Source organism: Cryptococcus depauperatus, chromosome 8 (assembly GCF_001720195.1).
Source record: "Cryptococcus depauperatus CBS 7841 chromosome 8, complete sequence".
In the NCBI taxonomy this organism is placed as follows: Eukaryota; Fungi; Basidiomycota; class Tremellomycetes; order Tremellales; family Cryptococcaceae; genus Cryptococcus; species Cryptococcus depauperatus.
In genome coordinates, this window is record NC_089475.1 from 322,328 (window position 1) to 342,826 (window position 20,499).

At 46.6% G+C, this 20,499-nt stretch overlaps 10 protein-coding genes across 10 annotated transcripts; 4 read left to right on the top strand and 6 right to left on the bottom strand.

Annotated features, from left to right (window-relative positions):
• Positions 1-1,036: 1,036 nt before the first annotated feature.
• On the bottom strand, positions 1,037-2,725 carry L203_106032 (uncharacterized protein; the record flags this gene model as incomplete). Its single annotated transcript, XM_066215392.1, has 1 exon — positions 1,037-2,725. One exon carries the CDS (start codon positions 2,723-2,725, stop codon positions 1,037-1,039), a length of 1,689 nt encoding a protein of 562 aa, XP_066071489.1.
• An 869-nt stretch (positions 2,726-3,594) lies between these two features.
• On the bottom strand, positions 3,595-4,257 carry L203_106033 (uncharacterized protein; the record flags this gene model as incomplete). The annotated part of the gene is made up of 4 exons (XM_066215393.1): positions 3,595-3,870; positions 3,926-4,013; positions 4,059-4,069; positions 4,135-4,257. The coding sequence occupies 4 exons, from the start codon at positions 4,255-4,257 to the stop codon at positions 3,595-3,597; spliced, it is 498 nt and encodes a 165-aa protein (XP_066071490.1).
• A 203-nt stretch (positions 4,258-4,460) lies between these two features.
• On the bottom strand, positions 4,461-6,375 carry L203_106034 (tRNA pseudouridine(38-40) synthase; the record flags this gene model as incomplete). The annotated part of the gene is made up of 6 exons (XM_066215394.1): positions 4,461-4,698; positions 4,755-5,198; positions 5,247-5,537; positions 5,597-5,887; positions 5,944-5,976; positions 6,026-6,375. The coding sequence occupies 6 exons, from the start codon at positions 6,373-6,375 to the stop codon at positions 4,461-4,463; spliced, it is 1,647 nt and encodes a 548-aa protein (XP_066071491.1).
• Positions 6,376-6,781: 406 nt separating this feature from the next.
• L203_106035 (uncharacterized protein) lies at positions 6,782-8,913 on the top strand (the record flags this gene model as incomplete). Its single annotated transcript, XM_066215395.1, has 2 exons — positions 6,782-7,428; positions 7,482-8,913. 2 exons carry the CDS (start codon positions 6,782-6,784, stop codon positions 8,911-8,913), a joined length of 2,079 nt encoding a protein of 692 aa, XP_066071492.1.
• Positions 8,914-9,688: 775 nt separating this feature from the next.
• On the bottom strand, positions 9,689-10,263 carry L203_106036 (uncharacterized protein; the record flags this gene model as incomplete). The annotated part of the gene is made up of 4 exons (XM_066215396.1): positions 9,689-9,785; positions 9,842-9,955; positions 10,114-10,205; positions 10,261-10,263. The coding sequence occupies 4 exons, from the start codon at positions 10,261-10,263 to the stop codon at positions 9,689-9,691; spliced, it is 306 nt and encodes a 101-aa protein (XP_066071493.1).
• A 218-nt stretch (positions 10,264-10,481) lies between these two features.
• L203_106037 (uncharacterized protein) lies at positions 10,482-12,289 on the top strand (the record flags this gene model as incomplete). The annotated part of the gene is made up of 3 exons (XM_066215397.1): positions 10,482-11,085; positions 11,138-11,955; positions 12,005-12,289. 3 exons carry the CDS (start codon positions 10,482-10,484, stop codon positions 12,287-12,289), a joined length of 1,707 nt encoding a protein of 568 aa, XP_066071494.1.
• A 187-nt stretch (positions 12,290-12,476) lies between these two features.
• L203_106038 (uncharacterized protein) lies at positions 12,477-13,232 on the bottom strand (the record flags this gene model as incomplete). The annotated part of the gene is made up of 3 exons (XM_066215398.1): positions 12,477-12,509; positions 12,562-12,689; positions 12,749-13,232. The coding sequence occupies 3 exons, from the start codon at positions 13,230-13,232 to the stop codon at positions 12,477-12,479; spliced, it is 645 nt and encodes a 214-aa protein (XP_066071495.1).
• A 269-nt stretch (positions 13,233-13,501) lies between these two features.
• On the bottom strand, positions 13,502-14,728 carry L203_106039 (uncharacterized protein; the record flags this gene model as incomplete). Its single annotated transcript, XM_066215399.1, has 3 exons — positions 13,502-13,648; positions 13,715-14,586; positions 14,668-14,728. 3 exons carry the CDS (start codon positions 14,726-14,728, stop codon positions 13,502-13,504), a joined length of 1,080 nt encoding a protein of 359 aa, XP_066071496.1.
• A 1,007-nt stretch (positions 14,729-15,735) lies between these two features.
• Positions 15,736-17,149, top strand: L203_106040 (uncharacterized protein; the record flags this gene model as incomplete). Its single annotated transcript, XM_066215400.1, has 3 exons — positions 15,736-16,066; positions 16,112-16,631; positions 16,681-17,149. 3 exons carry the CDS (start codon positions 15,736-15,738, stop codon positions 17,147-17,149), a joined length of 1,320 nt encoding a protein of 439 aa, XP_066071497.1.
• A 531-nt stretch (positions 17,150-17,680) lies between these two features.
• L203_106041 (uncharacterized protein) lies at positions 17,681-19,995 on the top strand (the record flags this gene model as incomplete). Its single annotated transcript, XM_066215401.1, has 11 exons — positions 17,681-17,744; positions 18,111-18,142; positions 18,199-18,726; positions 18,776-18,832; positions 18,884-19,001; positions 19,052-19,140; positions 19,188-19,417; positions 19,468-19,676; positions 19,730-19,784; positions 19,835-19,864; positions 19,911-19,995. The coding sequence occupies 11 exons, from the start codon at positions 17,681-17,683 to the stop codon at positions 19,993-19,995; spliced, it is 1,497 nt and encodes a 498-aa protein (XP_066071498.1).
• Between the last annotated feature and the right edge of the window lie 504 nt (positions 19,996-20,499).

A 20,499-nucleotide genomic window follows, 5' to 3' on the forward strand; every position in this document is an offset into this window, starting at 1 on the left:
TTTTCGAGGCATTCTTCAACGACCCAAGTCCAGACAAAAACCGGTACGTTATGTTCGTCTTATCCATATCTCCATCGAAGGACCTCTTTCTCCAGAGCATTGCCAACGAGTCTCTTCTTGCATGCCTACCGTCAGGCTGCCTGGTCTTTGCACACCAGAGATAAAACCTGATCAACCCCTGCTCCCCGTTCTGAACATTCCTCGCGGCTGAACCCACCTCGCTAACAGCATGAGGCAATGGAGCGCCTATGGCTCGCGAGGTTGAGAAATGAGGGGCCCGTATAATTCCTCGTCAGCTATTGCCCATTCGTTTCAGAGACGCTCTCTTGTTGCAAGAATGTCGTTTTTGGCAAGGGTCAGCGTGTATTGTTCTGGAATATGTTGATGACCCTCAAAAGCGCTCCTTGTCCTAAAGTGTCAAAATAAATAACCAAAAATTATTCGTCAAGGGTGGTCACCATTTTGCGCTTTCTGGGGCTATACCCTGTCGACCCGGTATTTCGAGAAGGGAATGTTTAGTAATCTACCCGTCTTCCTTCGCCTTTTCATGCTCTCTCTGCGGCATTCCCTCTCGTTTTCCCTATAGTCTCTGGCTTTCGGCTTCATTGTTGATGTTCATTGTGTGTCTTGTTTTCGTCCAGGGTAGTATCTTGTCAGCCGAAATTTTCGCAACTTCCACATGCTGGATCTGTTATGCCTTGTCCGACCTCCAAATGGGTTCTTTTTCTTCCATGCTTCCAGGCTATTTGATTTCCATTTCATGAAGAAGAAAACCAAAAAAAAAAAGATTGTGGAAAGATAAAAGGATAATGACTGTGTTAATTTTGCGTCGCCTTCTTTTTTTGGTCAAGTTTTATCCGAAAATCGATCCGACCCGAAATCATAATCACGTGATTTATTCTAAACCAAAGGATTGAGCGGAGATAAACACTATCTCCACTAGACATCTTACGTAAAATTCTCAACTAGACCATTATCCCATCATGCATAACATATATATACAACAATAAACAACTGTCCTTGAATTTGTAACTTGTTACATATGATCCATGTCGATATAATCCTCTTCATCAGCATCCAACCCATACATGTCTTCCTTATTGAACGGGTCAGATATCTCCTTGCATACAGTCACTTGATTCGTTTTGGACCGTTTCAACGTCGGTACCGTCCACCACTTGTTTTCACCTTCGTTCTGGCCCAACTGGATGGTAATTGGATCAACAGAAAGTGATTGGACGGAAGACGTTGGACTGGGACAGGTGGTGAAGTCCGAGATCATGCTCCCGGGGGAAGAGCTCAGCTCTCCTTTTTTGTTTGTGCTTGAAGCATTGTTGTTAAGTGACAGGCAAGACATGCCAGTGTGCAATGACAAGAGGTTAGGTTTGCGAAGCTGTGTCGTTGTTGGCGCTCTCTGATACTTTGGAAGTGGGCAAAGAGGACTGTTGGTAAACGTCGTCAGTCCGGGTGAACCGAACTCTGGCGGGGAGAGCAAAAGGTTGGGTGATGAATGGGTGTGTCTGTGGTGGGATGCAAGGCAAGGGGGCAAGAAATTCGGTGGTCCAACGGCAGTATCACCGCTATCCGTCGTGCTGGATGCCGATGCCCCCTCCAAGTCTTCAAGTCGGGTATCAAGTTTAGACAGGTTCCTCAGCCTTTCTCTCAGACGACTCGATTGACCCGCCTCTTTAACGCTTGCTGGCTCCGATGAGAGCAGCTGAGAAGCAGGCCTAGGTTTCTTTTCTGGGCTTGGGGTAAGCGGAAAACTCCAGGTTGCCAAGACGGCAATGTCTGATACCTCTGTTGAGCCCACACCGTCCACCGACGCTCTGCGCTGGTGAGCGGGTTGCGAGAAACTATTAGTTGTTGTGTCTCGATAAGAATTTGCTCGAGTAGGCGATGGACGAGCGTGGTGTTTCAAATGCGAGTGTGTGACTAATCCAGAAGAAGCACGAAGAGGCGGAGGAGGCATAGAAGCGTGTGCAGGCGCCGGCTGAGGCGGAGGCACAAGAGGATTCCATGCTTGACCATTTTCTGACGTTGATATCTTTAAAGACGGGGGCATAGACAAAGACGTGGTTGGAATAAGGATCTGCTCTTTGAGAAGCCTCTGCCTCGGCCTGATGATAGGAGGTATCGACACAGTCTTCCCACTTGTGACAGGACCGCTGGCGCTAACTCCTACATCTTCTCCATTTTCTTGCTCTGTCTCTGCGAGACTCGGTAGACTCGTGACGCTCGCAGATGCTGCAGGATTGCGAGAAAACTCTTGTAGACGATTTTGTGGGCCTGTCTCTCGACGTGTAGTCAACGAAGCCGAAGCCAGCAGGTACTTTGTTGGTAATGGAGCAGCGCTCTGCGACCTTCGATGGCTTGGCCTCGCCAACGATGGGTTTCCGACAGACAGGCGCTTGTCTTGAAGTACATCAGGCAGCAACTGCTCTCTTTGATCAATATCGGACGGCAATGCGTTTCGTCCCAGACTTCTCGAGCTGTAGCTCCGTACATGCAGACTCTTTACAGGCTGGCTTGTCTTTTGAGATTGCGGTTCTGGAAACGTAAACACTGGAGCTTGATCTTTTGCCGAGACGTCTTGCGAAGCAAGCGACTTTGCGCGTCTCCTCGAACCAGAGGCATTCCTGGATGCTGGGTATACCACAGACGGGGAAGTGTCGATGAACGATGACAAGACTCCTGAAGAGAGTTGAGGAAAGGAAAAGACCATTATAGGCAAGTCGAGTCTTGATGAATGCCGCAAAGCTTTTTGAGGGTTTTTGAGAGAGGATTTTTGAACGACTGACTTTGTTAATAACAGAGAGCAACCGTAGACGCTACCTATTGAGTCAGCGCCCATCTAAACACCCGCATGATACAACTCCACAGCTGGAGAAATCCCAAAAGGACTCGGTAAAATAATTTCAAAGGAACAAGTCACGACTCACGTTTCCAAGCCGTACTCTCCGTCAGAATGTATTAAAGGAATGGGCCTGCAAATGGCCTCCTGTTGCAGACAAGAGCAGACTTTTCCGGCAAGCGTACCGAAAGCAAGTATAGAGGCAGTTGAAAGAATTTGAAACTTTCAGTCAACGACATGAGGTCGGTTCAAGGGTCACGCAGCGACCTTCAAAGGTTGTTAGGACGTTGAATGATGGGTAGGGGTTGTGTATGCAAGGTTGAGAGACCTATATCCTCTGGGTTAGCGTTTCTGACCTTCTCTGCGTGGATTAAAAGTACTTATAAAGAGAAAAGTAAATAAGAAATAATTGACATTCAGAGATTCCGCCTGTTGACAGTACATCTCGTCATGCCGTCATTCCTCGTTTCCGTATCACAAGTCACAAGTCTCGCTACGCCTCTTGTTGTATTATCCATCTTGCATCCTTCTTTCCGCATCCTGTATGCTTGTCGCAGTTTGAGATTCATTTATTTGCCCTTGAAGTGGTATATTGTATAGATTGAAACTTTGGTGATCATGAGTTATTTGGCTCAGAAAGTGGAGGGTGGCGGCACTCGCCGCTTTTATGGGAATGTTCGATTCTTTTAGAGATTGTATTGCAAGTTATAAAGAGATAGACATACATGCTTGGACATTTGCTAGCTGGAACTTTGGCTGGGTTTCGAGTCTGCTCTAATGGCACTCAGTACCCCATTACCATCTCTCAAGACACAAGCACCCCTCCCAATGATGCGGTCATCCAAGCCCTTTTGCTCTACCCACTGCCAGATGCTCTCGTCGTCAGCTCCGGGTTGGAACCAGACACTTCTTGGGAAGTTGGCAGAGTCGGAAAAGAGCGCTTGCAGGATGGGTAGGGATTTGCTGGGATGAATTATGATCGACACGGACGTTGAAGAGAGGTGAGGGATGGATGTCTGTTGCAAAAGGTCAGCACTGCTGGACAGAGTCTGTTGGTTTGGAATCATGTACAGGATCGGCAAGGACGTCTAATCCTTCGATGGGGCCAGATTCATGACCTGGCCGAACGGGTGTTACTAGAAAGTTGTGTTGTTGGTACCTATAGACTGTCATCTATCGGCAGGTTCATGATAACAAGCCATACCATCTGAGAACCTGTGATGAAGATAAGATCAGAGGACACTCAGCGTTCCAAGATAGTAGGAGGTTGAAAGACTAACCTTGTTGTCCCACCTGGTACGATCGTTGAGTACTCTGCCAATAACGGCATACCGTTCAGCAGACAGAAAAAGCTTCATCGCTGGAGTGATGGGACCCATTGTTTCCTCGTAATCGTTTTCCATGATTATTATTATTTTAAATAAAAGTAAGTAGAAAAGCAAAAAGTAAAAATGGATACAAAATCTCAATGTGTTATCCTCGCATATAGCCGGTCACATGATCACATTTCAAATCCTAAGTACTAGCTATCATCAACGACGTAAAATGACCACCATACATGTGTGTCCCAGGCATCAACGCTGCCGACAAAGCATCCTCTGATGATCTATCCCTCCAGGTCGCCCCTCCTCAAGGCTTCTTCGTCAACATCTTCGTCCTCACTTTCAATTTCAATTTCCAAGACTCCCTGTTCTTTCTCCTTTTCGCCAGCCTTTTCACCATCTTTGCCCTTGTTTTCTGTATTAACAGATGCGGTTGCTTCTGGAGGGATGATGCCCTTGGTATTGAGATATCCGAGGGAGCTGTTCTTGGTGTTGTCCATCATTTGCATCCATTTGTGGAATCTAGAATCAATCAGCACACATCGTTGACGATTTTGCAAAAGTCTTTTCATGCTTACACATGCTTTTCCAGCTCTTCTTTCCTCAACATTTCGTAGATCCACTTAACTTTGAATGCGTACATCTCATCTTGATACAAACCAAAGTTGACTGGATCTCTATGTTCCGTGATACCATTCAACTTTCTTGTAATTCTGTCATTGTAAACTCCAAATTGAGGAGCTTCAAGTAATAAGCCAAGAGGAGGAGCTTTGGGAACGTGTATCTTCTTTGGTCCAAAAGTTTCAGGTAAGAGAGAAGGAGGAGAACCGGTTCGACACGCGAGCATAGCCATTGAAATCATCTTGCGGATTTGATGCAGCATAAAACTCTGACCATGGATTTGAACCGAAATCCATTCAATTTCGCCGTAGACCTTTGGGTCTTTGACTTCAAGTTTGATCATGTATCGTTTGACGGCCCGGTCATTGAAAGGCTTGCCGACAGTATAGTTGTAAAAGTTGCTAAGCATGTAAGCACAATAATTTTGCTATACGACGAATGATACCAACTGAGTGCCCTTGTATTCGGCAATGATATCCCTAAATCTAGACAGCGTCTTTTCATCCACTCTCCATGTTCTTTTTCGTTCAAATTCTCCACGAACTTTGGGATCCAAATCCCCTTCTTCCGTCGTTGGCATCGGCAGCCGAGCATCAGCAAAGGCACAAGCTTTTTCGCCAACAACTTGGCGCCAATTGCTAGATGATTCATCGAGATTTCTAGCCAAGGGGTCGTCTTTATGGGGCGGAATGAGACAATATGAGGGAAGAAGGTATTCATAGATGCGAGAGTCGGCAGCGCTGTAGATTTTTTAGACATTAGCCTGAGCTTATGACAAGATGATACGAAAAAGGTTTACGTTCTAGCGTTAAAGGACTTGACAGTTCTGACCCATCCCCACATTCTAATCTGAGGGGGCAGGAAGCTATTGACATAGCTTGCCAAAGTTTTGTGTTGCTCCGGAAGAGGCGGGTGGGTAATAATCTTGATAGAGATGGCATTCCCTGCAGCATGAACGCCAGCATCAGTACGAGCAGCTCTTGCAATATCGACTTTGCGAGCGTCAACGGCGTTATCTGAAGATACTGCCCCTGCCTTAACCAGCGCAGAGAATATCTCTCCTTCAATAGTTCTTTCAGTATGGTCTTGTCTGGTGAAAAGTTAAATCGTCAGCTCTGAAGCAGCAAAAAGACATGGTGGTAGTACATTTGCATACCCTGATAGCCAGTACCACAATAACTGCAACAGTATAAGCAAAAAAACAAATATCCTAACCATCAAAACATACCCAATCAATACGGCGCATCGCTTCTTTGGGAGTCTCTGAACCTTTTCGCCTTCAGGCTTTTCCCTCGGGTTCCAAGCTCTCTGAGGTCTACCTTCTCTTGCTGATACGTTCTCGTCCTTTTTTTCTTTCCTGGCATCCCCCCTCTTTCCTCTTCGACCTTTACTTTTTGCTGCTAATCCTTCCTCGAGATTCAACATGGCTTCTTCTGGATCGACATTTATATCGTCCGCAGATGTCGATGCAGGCACTGGTATTTCCAAGGATGATATCTCAAGATGGGGCTTTTTTGGTTCTGGAGTTTCTACCTGTGTAGGCGAAAGCGGCCGCTTGGTAGCCTCTGCGTTTTCCATCACGTATAATGCAGTTTGTCTTTTAATAATTCTTTCAACAAGAATTTTCAAACGGAAAAACATTCAAAGAATTGTGAATTTGTTAAATCCCATCCCAAAAAAAATCAATCAATTATATTCTGACATAGACCACGTGACCTGACCACACGCGTCTTTATTTTGACCTTTTGGTTTTTAAATGTTTATTCATTTCCTTTATTGAATATATTTCAACAACCATCCCAAAAAAACAACATATTCTCATGGGAAAAAGGGCAATTTGAATTTGAGATCTAATTTCGCTTGCCCATAAACCATATAGAGCTCGTTAACAATATCATTTGGTCAATTTATACTGGCAAGTGTCATGAGAACCAGAATCTCTAGTTTTAGGACTTATCGCTTGGTCTAGAAGCCATCTCTCAACATGTCTCGCTTACCTCAATCTTCAACTCCATCAGGCATACCAACTACGACTTCACGCTATGGACGTTCGTCATTAGGGCCAGGGCCTGCTCTTTCGTCGTCCACCTCGGTTTCTGACGATGTTATGGATAAGGCTCTTCAAGAAGTTCTTCGTAACCGACCGCCAAGCAGCCTTAGAAAGAATGATGCTGCGAAAGGTTTGTCGGAAAGCACATCACACTTGAGTACAGTCTCGAATCTTCAAGCTCCTCGCACCCCTGGTGTCAGACCAAGAACACCTTTAAGTGTCAGTACACCAACTCCCTCTACTGGTCCAAGAAGCATATCGAGAGCTAGTTTGGGCGCCAAGTCATATTTGTCAAGCTCCACCTCAACCCCCTACACTCCTCGACGAATATCCATGGCCTCAATTACCACTTCTACCACCCCTTTTGGCCGTCGTCCAGAATCTCGAGCGTCAGAGCGCGATCAGGGAGGAGTGACGAGATGGGAGCCCGTCATTGGTGAAAGAGTAAGGATTAACAGTATGGGATACGAAGGTATATTGCGGTTTCTTGGGTCAACTCAATTTAAGGAAGGCATTTGGGCCGGCGTCGAATTGGAGGGAGGATTTAAAGGAAAAGGCAAGAATGATGGAAGTGTTGAAGGGTGAGGGCCAGCTCAAGCATAGCAAGGAACTTTGTTAACGTCTTAAATTCTAGTGTCGAATATTTTTCCTGCCCGCCACTATGTGGTATTTTTGTGACTGTAACCAAAATCTCGCGACCTACAGCTGGGTTGACTCGACCCGCCTCTGTAGCTTCTCATTATTCTCATTCTTCCTATTCTGGACGCGCTACCCCTTCTGGTCGTGCTACCCCTTCTGGCCGTGCCACACCTTCCGGTCGTGCTACGCCATCGCGCCCGCCATCGACCACTCCTGGTCGTACTGGAACAGTGTCCGAACTAAGCGCTAGCACGTCAACAGTCACTAGTGCCACGCCCAAACTATCAAGGGCCTCCATGGGATTTGTAATGCCTGGAAAAGGACTTCGTCAAAGTATCGGGTCCAATATTGTTACACCGCGTTCTCGTGTGCCAAGAGCTAGCGGTTTAGATATGCCGCCGCCTCAAAGCCCAAGTAGTACCAATAAAGCATCCACAACCTGTCAGATTGAAATACTCGAGGAAGAGATACGCGAACTTAAAAGACGAAATGCAGAACTGGAAGAAGGCCTCAAGAAAACATCAGAAATAGATGACGAGGATCAAGTAGATAGTCTCAAACAAGAAGCTGAAGTTGCTCAGAGGGAGATAGAGTCTTTGCGCGATCAGCTTGAGCGAGTTAAGTTGAATGCTGATGATGCTGTCTTGGTTCTTGAAGAACTTCAGTTGGAACACACAGACCAAGCTTTAGAATTAGAGGACAAGGCTAAAGAAATTAGCGATTTGCAGAAAGAGCTCAAACTTGTCTCTGAAAGATTCGAGCAAGAGATTGCTGCAAGCACTGAAGCTAGAAAACAGGAAGTGCAAAGAATGCAAGAAAGGGCAGAGGCTTCGGAGCGAGAGGCAACCGAATTGAAGGCGTTGGTAGACGAGCTTACCGATGCGGGACAGCAGATGATACAGCTGAATGAGTCTAAGCAATATGAGTTGGAAGAGCGTGTACGAGCACTCGAAGATGAAAACAAATTGTTAAACGAAAAACTCAAAAAAGTCCATGAGGAGCACGAAAAATCTTTATCGTCTCCCACATCCCGACAGCGCGAAGCTACCACGGCTGCTGAAATTGACAATGAAACACTAAATGCTCAAGTCAAACATCTGCAGAACAAGATCAATTATCTTGAGGAGGAGCTTGACGAAGCCCGCTCGCAAGCCGAGACAGATGCAGACGCTTGGAAGGGCCGTGTTAACCGAGCCAAAGATTCCGAAAAAGTTGTTCGAGAGGAGATTGGTAACCTTCATGCGGAGATCAAGGAACTCAAGGAACAGGCCGACGGCGCTCGAGGAAGGGTCGGTGAATTAGAAGGCGCGTTGAAGGAGAACCAGACTGCTCTTGAAGGTGCAAGAGCGGAAATTGAGAGTCTCAGGAGTGAGGCTACCGAAGCGGCAAATATGAGGGTAGCCTTACAATCTGCAACCGCCAATTAGAAAGCTCTAGCCGCCACCAAACAAGAAGTGAAAGAGCTCAAAGGTCTACTTGCAACCATTTGAGATGCTAGCAGAGAACCAGAGACACAATAACCGTTTCGCGGCATATCCACCTATCATCTGAGCCTCATAGATTTCACATTCTGTCTTTTGATGAAAACTGTCAGTTTTTTTGTTAATGCATTAATTATGCTTTTTTCTAGCTGTAGAAATATTAATAGTTGGGTCTACTTGTTCTGATTGATAATGCCATGCATACTGCGGTACATGCTCAGCAAGTTCAGGTTTTGGACGATTGTCTTGTACGTTTCGACCTTTTTCGTACATAGTATATATTTCAATCGGAAGTTGGCTTTGCGTTAACTTTTGAGCCCATTGTGGTTCTTGTGCTACACTCTAATTAGAACGGCTGTGGATCAGTTTGTTTATTTATAACATCAGAGGTTGTCAGTGATTCTGAAGACAAATTGTTTGTGGCATAAATTAAAGGAACAACATCGTACTAATTGCAAGTCTTCAACAATGTTGGTCATGTTGAAACAAATCAATGGCCTTTTGAGCAAAATGATGAGTATGCGTTATGCACTTGTCTGTTACAGCCAATCTTCCTAATCCTGCTCCAACGTCGGTAAAACGACACGAAATGGTGAATTGCTCTTCATAATGCCTTTTAGTACCGTTACTGTCGTATAGTCACTAAGCACCAACCAGAATTCGCACATTACACTATATCCATAAATCCTTGGTATCTTCCGTTTTAGTATTTAAACAATCCCTAGCTAGAAAATGCCCGAATGATCTTTGCAGTGATGTGAAGGAAGAAGATGGAAGCAATGAAAGAGATGGACAGCACGAGGACAACGAAGGGATCACTTGTATGAAGTAGCGATGAGTTATAGAAGCTCAAGTGTAAGTTTTTTGTACTTACACCTTTAAACCAGCTTCTCCAGAGTCAGTGTAGAGTTTCAACATGGTGTTTGAAGATCCTCCAGCTCCTGCAGCACGCGTAGAGCTCGGTCGGGCGGCAGCGGGAGCACGTCGTCTGTCAAGTAGATTCCATCGTCCAGCAAGTTGTGTATTTGCAGATATTTGTTCATATTGAGCGTATCAAGTCGATGAATAGATATTGAAAATTTCCAGAGCAAACCCGCAGAGCATGAGCATAACTTTCGTGACTCGTTTGGCATGTAAAGCACTCACCGAACGGCATTCGCTCCATGAGGCCTTGCAACAGAAAAGGAAGAGGCTGAGCCTCCAGCAGTACCAGGGGATGTAGGTCGCTTGACATCGGCCTACATAACAATCCATAGTGAGCATTCCATCCAGCCTTATCCAAACTCAACTCACCATTTTCGTCTATTACAAAACTTTTAGTTGAATTAGATAATAAATACAAAAGATCGAAAAAGATGTTGTTGCCACGCCTAACATGATTATCTTTCTATTTCTTCCTCCCATTTAACACCTCCACTTTTATTCACCATCTTTTATGTTATTTTTAATTTTTATAAAATTACAAAGATGAGTTGTCTATAAAGATATAAAATTAAAAAAACAGTTACGATAAAATGTTGTATACAGAGACTGTTCCCTCATCTTTTCTTCCACATCTACCAAAGTCGCAGTATACCCTCTCGCCTCTCAGTCCTCAAGATCTTCTATCCTACATTGCCTGCCTTCGTGAATTGTATATACCCCCTATTCATGGAGGCTTTCAAGCGGCAGATATCTTGGATGGCATAGAAGAGCTTGCAGCAATCAGCAAAGGTGGTAAAGCTGGGCAGGAAGAGTCCAAACGGATGAATAAAGCGACAAGGGCGAAAAAGAGAGAGAGAAGGTTTAGTGCAGGCTTGGTGGAAACTATGGAGGGAATGGGCTTGGGATTGGATGTGGATTTATCAAAGGCCGGACCAGAAAGCTTAGTTGAGGCGTACCAAGAAGAGGAGATGGATATACAACATCTTGATCAGAGTTTTGAGGAAGAGTATGAAAGACCTCACTTGGAATCTTTTGAAAGAGAATGGGCTGAAAGATGGCTGGGCGGCTTGGTGAGGAGATCGCAAGGCTGGCTAGAAGAGAATGAGAGCGAAGAGAAAAGTGAAGAAGCCAAGGAGATTGAAGCCGTTTTGAGGGATGCTACAGCTGTATTGGCTATGATGGCTGGCACAAGTGGTAAGTCTGAACCGATATACAAGCCATACTGATCGCGCATGCTTGTACACAGCGGCTGGTTCTCTCACACGTCATCTTGCATTCCCTGTAACAGATCATCTTACTTTGGCTCTTTCTCAAACAAGAAAATCTGTACCCAACCCACTACACTCTCCAACCACGACCACCTTTCTTGCTTCCCTGTCCACTTCGCCAACATCTCCCATTACTTTCCGGCAAAGGCTCGCTTCCTCGCCAACAGCGACCACGTCTCTCTCTCGACATTCCAAGCGAGTCCTTCCCATTCTGCTCCATGACGCTCCTATGTCTGATCACGAAAGCGTAGGTGTCCAAACGTGGGGCTCAGCTATCCTTCTTGCTCGACAGATTGCCTTGAATCCCTTCAAGTATGGGCTCTTTCTAGATTCGGGGCTGAACAGAGGGCCTAGGGTATTGGAACTCGGTGCTGGTACAGGTCTCTTGTCGATCCTATGTCGCAAGCTTCTCGATCTGAATGCGATCATGAGAGGGACAGATCCGGGGTTGGTGGTAGCGACCGATTTTCTTCCATCAGTATTGGATAACCTCAAGATATGCGTCGACCTCAACTTCCCTCCTGTGCGTACACAATCCGAAATTGAAACGACACATATAGCTCGCGACAAAGGTATTCATATCGCCAAGCTCGATTGGTCGACGTTTCCAGAAAACCTGTTTAATGGAGCGAATCGTGATAAGGAAGAAATGTCGTCTTTCATGGCTGATGGACCCTTTGATTTGATACTGGCCAGCGACTGTGTTTACAACGAGTCCCATGCCAAATTGTTGAGGGACGTTGCAAGGTGGGTATTGCGCTTGCCTCAAGGGGATGGTGATATTGGAGGCACCTTTGTGAGTTGATGGTGCTTCGTTTAGCCCAGCTGACGTTATGTATCGCTAGCATATTCTCTCGCCCCTACGGCCAACTTTTCAGCCTGAGCTTGAATCGATAGATAAACATTTCCCGCCCTTATCATCGTTTACTCCACTCGCTGAGAGAATGTCTGCAGCCAATGACGCTTCTTATCAAACCCCGTCAAATCACCAAGGCGAAGGCCTTGGACTTGAAAAAGGTTTGAAACTTGGCGTAAGAGGAGAGGGCAAAAGAGGGATAAGAGGTCGCAGGGGCGAAGGAAGAATTGACGAAGCACAGGGCTATTGGTGGTGGGAAGTCGGATGGGGATAAGGTCATAGACTTTAGGCATTACATTCCAACCATGTTGGCCATGAAAAGCTTGATAAATCGATTCATTTGCATACATGTACAACATGTGTCATGGCAGATCATACCATACTTGGATTTGAACGCCGAAACGAAAATGTCCGTAAATTGTGAATACAACGCGTCAAACATGCAGGCTTGCTGTTTTGAATTATGGCTCCACCGAAGTTGAGTCCAGACGAAGCTAGGACACGTCAGTTAACATGAGTAAATAAGCGCTCAAGAAAGTTGCTTACAATACATCTGAGCATACCGACGGCTGTCGTCGCCGGTTTTTTCTTTCCAATCATTTTCTTTTCGTCCACCTTCTCTGCCTGTGTCTCTAGACTCGATTTGGTTGCTGCCATTAATGACAAGAGGGAATCTATATCACAAGACGCTCAGCATTCGATAGCGGTCTCTTACCAAAGACTTGTCACTCACCCCTCAAATCCAGAGTACACTCTTTTTCCGTGTTGAAAGTCTCGACGCAGGTAAAACTTGTGCAGCTCGACTCCCAATCCTCCTTGTCTCTGACCATCTCCTCCTCGTCTTCCACAATCGTGTCTAGAAAAAGCCAGCTTTTCATCCTATTTCTCTGAAGCCTGATGCCTTTCTTCTTGAACACCAATGCTGGTGTAGATCCCCAGCCCATATATCCCCCATCCAATGTAAAGGAACGATTGCAGTACAGAGAAGTGAAACTTCGGCGTACCGGCTGAATCGACATCTCCTGCTGGTAATTATAATGGTCGTCTTCGTCCAATCTTGCCATGTTTTCCGGATCTAAAGAGTCATACAAAGCGCCATCATAATAATCTTCGTTGGCTGAAAACACGGTCGACAATGAGCTTGGTGCTTTTTCAGAATAGATATCCACGTCCACGTCGGGCAAAAGTGATTGTAGGATGACGGAAAAGACAGACATGAAATATTATAAAAGAGGGTGGCAAATTTTGTTGAAAGAAGAAATGTTGATGAGCCGCTCTATATATACCGTAATAATCATCTGAGCTATGAGATAAGAAAAAAGTGGTGAGAAAATTATAACGTCATAAAATTGCCACTTTCAGGATCAACAAGGTCTGGGCCCCCGCACTTTATCTCCACAGCTTTCACAAGCCTCTGGAAACAATCGTCATAACTTATCATTTTCGTTGCATCCATATACATGCACAAAAAGAGACTTTGAACATTTTACATGTGGCAAGCTTGGAGAGCCTTGATGTCTGTCTGCGCGAGCGTCTGTCGAAGAGCTACCTGCGAGTGGTTCTCTCGTGTCTCAGAAGCAATAGTGCCAGGGGCAGATGAAGAGTCGGTGAGACGGCTTGGTTCTACGGCGTACTACAGGTGGAGCGTGAGCGATCTATCCTGGAGTGAAGATGGACCATCGGTCAAGAAGTGATGTACATAACTGTTTTGTCTCCATCGCTTGACCCTGTCCAGCTTGACACTCTTAGGGTCGGTTGATAATGCTTGCAAAACGTTGAGCTTGTTTTCACCGTGACGGGGTGGGTTGGAGCCTACGGCGTACACGCGCAGATCGAGAACTTCGGGAGGAATGGTGTCGGACCATCTCGAGGACTCTTTATCGCTGTCGCTGTCCGAGTCGACATCCATCACGCTGAGCGCAAAGGGTTGTTGGTTCGTGTAACAGAATGAAGGCTTGTCGACGGCTTCAGGCGACTCAGCAACACCGACCGGTTGAGAAACATTGGGCAAGTCATCAATGGTGACCCCTAAACTGCCACGCTTGCTCTTTTCTCCCCACAACCACCATCTCCAGCCGAAACTCGCCGTGGTGTCAACCGTCTGGACACTGCCTTCCAGCGAACAGCCCGGCGTGACTGGCTGGATCGACGCAGCAAGCTGGGATTGCGAAGAGGTAGGCGAAAGGGGTGGTGTCGGCTGTTCGACAATCGTAGCGAGGGTCGGGTACATGATCGAGGTTCTGCGATGAAAAAACGGACGCCTGTTAACAGGCTCATCAATCGTCTGCGAATTCAGGCCATGGTTGGCAAGTTGGCTGCCCTTTTTCGTGCCAGCTTGGCTTTGCGCCACCGTATACGACGAACTTTTTTTCACGTTGCGCAATCCTGCGCTTTCAGATCCCATCATGGTTAGGGCTGGCATTGAGAGGGCAAGGATCGCAGGTGTCTTGATTCTCTGCTTCAAGTGCATAGACGCCGTCCGTACCCACCTGCAGTTATAACCAGAGGTTGCGTCGGAAAGAACGGCCTTGTCGCGGAAAACTATGCTTATCCGCCATGGCGGATAAGCTGCTGCATGCCAATCATCAACTCTCAACACTTTCGGATGCAAGCCCTACTCCCATCGTTGAATACACGCATAAACCAGCTCACCTGCATATGCCTCGTGTGCTACCCTACGACTGGGAGCACTCCCACCCTCACTCTCCACCATCCACCCTGCGACACCAAACGCTTCATTCGCTCCATCCGAGTAGAGCGATCATAAAACCCATCTATCCAAACACAAAAGCAATTCGTATCTCTTCCATCAACTCTCATCTCTTATATACCCCAACGCGACGCGACGCGACGCGTCGCGTCTCCATCACGTCCCAAAATCCCACGTCATCTTCCCTTCCTCTACGATCCTCACCCACAAACGCTTCCAACGATCGGACCAAAGGACGTTGAAGACAAGCCATCAACGGCTGACGCCACCAACTCCGTCTGGACCTTTTTTTTTATCTTTCCCTTGACAAGTCCCGCCAAATCTCATCAACCACTGTCCCGATCTCTCGATCTCCGCCTAGAATACTGTCCATTTATTAATAACCCCAACGCCCATCAGGCTGGTGTCAAAGCTCGCCAGGCACGGATAGAGTCAGCGGTGACAAACATCCTGCTCACCTCTCTTTTCTCGCACCAAAACGATCCAGACGGACTTTGCCGATCTCCCTGAATTTGCAATCGATACATTGGGACGTATCAGAATGTCTCGGGGTGGTGGCGATCTCCGCCGCACTAAACCGTTTATTGTGTGATGAGGGTGATGGCGGCGAACGCCGCCATCACCTATCACTGCTTTAATGACCTATCATCGGAACATGACGGGTGACAAACCTGCGCAGATAGGCTTTGTGTGTCTGTGCGTGATTGATGAAAAAATGTTTAGGGGTACTGCCATTGTCAATAGGACACATTACGGTTAAGAAATGGTGAAATTAAGTGTAAATTGAATAATTAACCAACACGTTACACGTCACAAGGGACAGCAAAGGTGTCTGTTGCAATCGGTGAGCGGGAGAAAAAGAAAAAAAAGAGAAGAAAAAAATAAAAAAGAGTGGTACCTGATGCCGAAGCGAATAAAACGGATGGGGAAAGTGGGGAAGAGAAGGAGTTGCCCAGTGGTATATATAGGATGGTCATGAAAAGGAAAAAGTGGATTCGTTCGCTGACGTCATGTCTCCATCGCCGCTACAAAAGGAAACGCCGATATTGCCCCAGGTGCAGCCCTCAGAGTGTCATCGAGTGGCAACCACTTGGCAGCCACAATGGGAGTTTTCGTTTCCTGTCGCCAGCGACGAGGAAGGTGAGGTGGAATGGGACGAGGAAGGAGAGGCATATAGTCCAGCAAGCAGGACGTTGCCAGTCTCGCCGCGAGAAAAGGCAAGTATGCGTCGGGCAGACAAGGCGGAAGAGCCGACCAAGCGGAAGAAGCGGAAGGTGGTGGGAGGAGAGCAAGCGGTGGGAGAGCAGAAGAAGAGCGTGAGGAGGAGAGGAGAGGGAAAAGGTAGGTGTCGAAACGGGTGTGTTGGATGACGCTGATGAAGATTAGATAAACGCAAGATGGAACGCTCTCGTCCAGCGCCGGCTTGGCTGACGGGAACAAGACCCGCCATCCACCCACCGCCTGACCAGCCACCGTCATTTGCCCAGGCGTCTTACCAACCTCGAATATCCCATCATGGCGATTTCTATGCTGCTCCGTGGAACAACGTTCCTCAACGGGTGATGCAGGCAGCGGACGACGGGACGGAATCGTGTCTCAGACGGGTCTCGGCGCCGCTGGCCTTTGCGGTGGCACCGGGAGCGGTCGGAGGTGGGTATATGGGTCGGAGCCTGACTTGGGGAGAGCCTGTGATGGCTCTCGGACGGGATCCGTCAAAGGGCTTCAACCTTTGTGGAGGCAGCGAGTTGATGAAGCGACGGGCCAGTGAGCCGAGCAATCCTGTCTATGGCTACAGCCGAGACTGTACGCCTCTCGTGTCTACACAGGCATTGTCTGTCGTGTCGGAATCTGAGCAGCAGGACGAGAACGTCCACTATTGGGGCGTGGCGTCGGGACTGCAGGAACGGTCGACGAGGTAGGTGGAACGTATGGCGGGTAGAGCTGACACGGCGTAGCTCAACAGAGACGCAGGCTGTGTCGCCTGTCCAGCATCCTGTTCCCTATACCCTTTTTTCCGCGTATCAGCCAGTCTTTACCTTTCCTCTCGACAATCCACCCTCACCCTCCAACCGGGCACTCTCCACACACTCTGCCAGCTCGTCCGTTTCAAATTTCTCCTCTGCCCACTATTTTTCGCAATGGTATCCAGAATCACAACCCGATAGGCCGGAGGGAGGAATGTATTCCACTCATGGGGAGGAGTCTTTGTACATCCATGGATTCTCCGCTCCGTCCATGAGCACACACTATGATATCCACAGTACACCAGACAAACACCGTTACGCATTCCCAGGCCAGCACGCTGCCGACGCTGGCCATTACGGATACGGCATTCATCTGAACGAATCCACCACAACTATGAGAAATACGAGAAGCTGCCATGAGAAGGCTTCACCAGCCGATTTAGATGCACGCACATTGTGATGCTGTTACGCTACCCCGACAGATGCTCTGACCGTTGCTGCTCTTCATGCTCTCTGATATCTTGCCGAGGGTATACCCGAACCATAGTTGATTTATAATCTACAACAAGTCTCTTGACTATCCAATCGAAATTTACGTATATTACAATGTATGTAGCCAATATTTGACGCGACTGATTTTCTACCATTTGTGTTACACGTCATCATTTTTCATAGCTGTGCTAGGAAAGGCTATGCATTTGATTATTTTTTTCGGCGTACGTCATCTTTAATTAGCAAGAGTAATTAAGCCATATGCTATCCTCTATCGGCTTAAAAACGTTATTAATGCTTTTTAATAACTTTTTTAACCAAAGGGACATTATTACCAACGCGTGGGACCACCTCTGGATGTTTTTTTGAACAAATTGTATCTTTCTAGTTTTCTCTTTTACAGCATTTTTATTTTAAACTATTATTCTTGAAGACAATCGAGATTGTCTACCTTCAAGAATCTAGCTGCTGGAGAGACGCAAGATAGCCGATAGGAAGGATGGCACAGCAACAAAGATACACGCCTGTCCCAGGTTTTGGACTGGGCAACGATGACATCGCCAGTAAGCCTAGTTCTTGCCAATATGCAGTATCAGAGATGGCTGTAGAGAAGTGCTGGGTGGCTAGCAAGGATGGTCTTGTTGACACACGACGGGTGTTGAGGGAGCACGAGTATACATGAAAGGAATCTCGTGATCTTTTCTCGCTCTTTTGAGTGCTTGCGCACTAAAGGCTTCCAATGTTGTAAGCAAGGCAAATTGGAATGTGTCTCGGATGCTCAGCTTGCGCGACTGTGTGACGAAAGGTTTTTGAAAATCTGAGAGAGAGTTGCGCTGATCTGTTATCGTCTGCTCATCCCATTGGACATCCATTACTACCTTGTGTAAACATTTTGCAATTTGCGATTGATGAAATTGCTGGGAAAACAGATTTTGACAGCCACGACTCTCGCTATCCCACCGTGAGTTCAAAGGTCAACAACCTTGCATCAGGTAATAGCTAACTATAGTCATTCAGCCTCAGCGTTTATCGGGCACCAGCCCTACATCACTTGAAATGCCACGCCGCGGGTCTTCGCTTGCTCTTCAAAGTAATCCTTCTACACCTTATGCCGACCCCTATGTCAATTCCGCTGCGAATTCATCAGCAATGCCGCTCATGACTGAAGTCTCCAACTCTCAGAGGGCCTTCTCAAATCCCGATGCCCACCGCCCAATCCCATCAGAAGCTTATTACCCTGTCTCAAATGACCGCCCTGCACCGTTTCTCGATCCAGCCGCTCAGCAGAAATCAAAACAGAGAAAGAAGATGTTTGTAATTGGTGGTATCATATTGGCGGCGGTGATCATCATTGCCATTGTGGTTGGCGTAGTAGTCAGTCAAGTGAAGAAGAATGACGATAACGGCAAGGGCAGCAAGGACGGCAAGGATGGCAAAAACTCTAGCAACAAAGACGGTTCTGTAGTTATTGGGGATGATCCTAGTAATTTCAAAAAAGACAGCAATCTTCACCAGAGCTTTTGGGGATTTGCATACACGCCTTCTGTGAGTAATGACTGTTTAGTATGAAATCCTGGGCTGACTCCCTTGACAGGCAGCGCAACCGCCTTGGTGTGGCGTCTCGCTCTCAAACACTACTCGGGACATACAGGTAAATGGATGTTAGTAACATGCAGGTGAACCTTGCTGACTAGTTGCTCAGCTCCTCTCGCAACTCACCCCCCGTCTTAGACTTTACGGTGCCAATTGCAACCAAACTGCTATGGTTTTACAAGCTATCCAAGATACCAAAGTCAATATGACGGTTTGGTTAGGCATATGTCAGTTTGTTTTTCGTTATTAGAGATACAATCAACTCATGGTATTATAGATATTGACTCTAACGATACGGCGTACAAACAACAAGTGGATGCTGTAGTTGATGCTCTTAAGACTTATGGAGCAGATCATGTGTCGGGTGCAAGTACTTTTTCATACTCAACAAGAGCCTCACTTATGGAACGTAGATTACTGTAGGAAACGAGTACATCTTGAATACTGCTGGTAGCGATTCTACCACCTCCTCACCATATCTTGCATCCGTCAATACCATTGCGCAACGGATTGAAGAGGTTAAAACTACCATTCAAGGACTAGGCTTGAGCAAAACATTGCCTATCGGGACATCAGATGCCGGAAGTGTGCTGAGCAAGACGTTGGCCACTAAAATTGACTATTTCATGGCTAATGTCCATCCGTAAGTGTACTAATCAAGGAAAACTCGATAAAACTGATATTTTGTTAAAGATACTTTGGCTCTCTTGCTATTGACGATGCAGCCGCGTGGACTGATGATTTCTTCCATAAATTTGATGTTGATGTGGCTGCCTTAGCCCCCAATAAGCCTGCTGCATACATTGCAGAGACTGGTTGGCCAAGCAGTAGCTCAAATGCGACCGATGCAAATAGTGGGGCGGGCAGTCCCCAAGGGGACGCAAGTGTTGCCAATCTCCAGAGTGAGTTTACATTTGACGCATTTCTGTATACTACATGTTGATCAACACACCAGCCTTCTTGAATACTTTTGTATGTCAGGCAAATACAAATGGGACAGAATACTTTTAGTAAGTTTTACTTTGCAAAAAATTCGACACAAAATGTTTACGGTTTATAGCTTTGAAGCATTCGATGAACCTTGGAAAGAGTAAGTCTTATAAAGCCCACCCAATGATTGAGCCAACATTCTATAGTGCTCAATTTGGAGGAGTCGAAGGACATTGGGGACTCTTTGACTCAAACAGGAATCTCAAGGATGTTAAAATTCCTGTTTGCTAATAACATGGCTGTTGAAGCAGCTTGCAGGGACACTCAAAAATGCAGCATGTGTAATGTAGGCCTTCTTCTCTTTTTGTTCTATATCGGACAACATGGACAATCCGGATGTATCGTATTGCGTATGATCACAGTGATTTGTATTGCATATGGTAGCCTGTCAGGACTTGGGTTGCGTCTCAGGGCTTGGACTTGAGGTGCTAGGACTCAACGTGGCTTTGCTGAGGAATATGTAGCTAGAATAGACGAAGACAGCTATCTAGATTCATTCTTTGAAGATTATCAACAACAAATCCCTCCTTACATCTTCTCGGCTCCTATGACTGTCATTCAACTACACCACTTCCTCGGCATACACAATGTCCGGGCCTTCCCTCTCCATCAGCCTGACGTAGCCACACCGGCAACTGCTTTGTCATTGCAATCACATCAAAAATGTAATAGATGGTGATGCTTCTGACAAAAGACAACGACAAGACAGGAGGAAAGAAGATGCTCACGGCATGT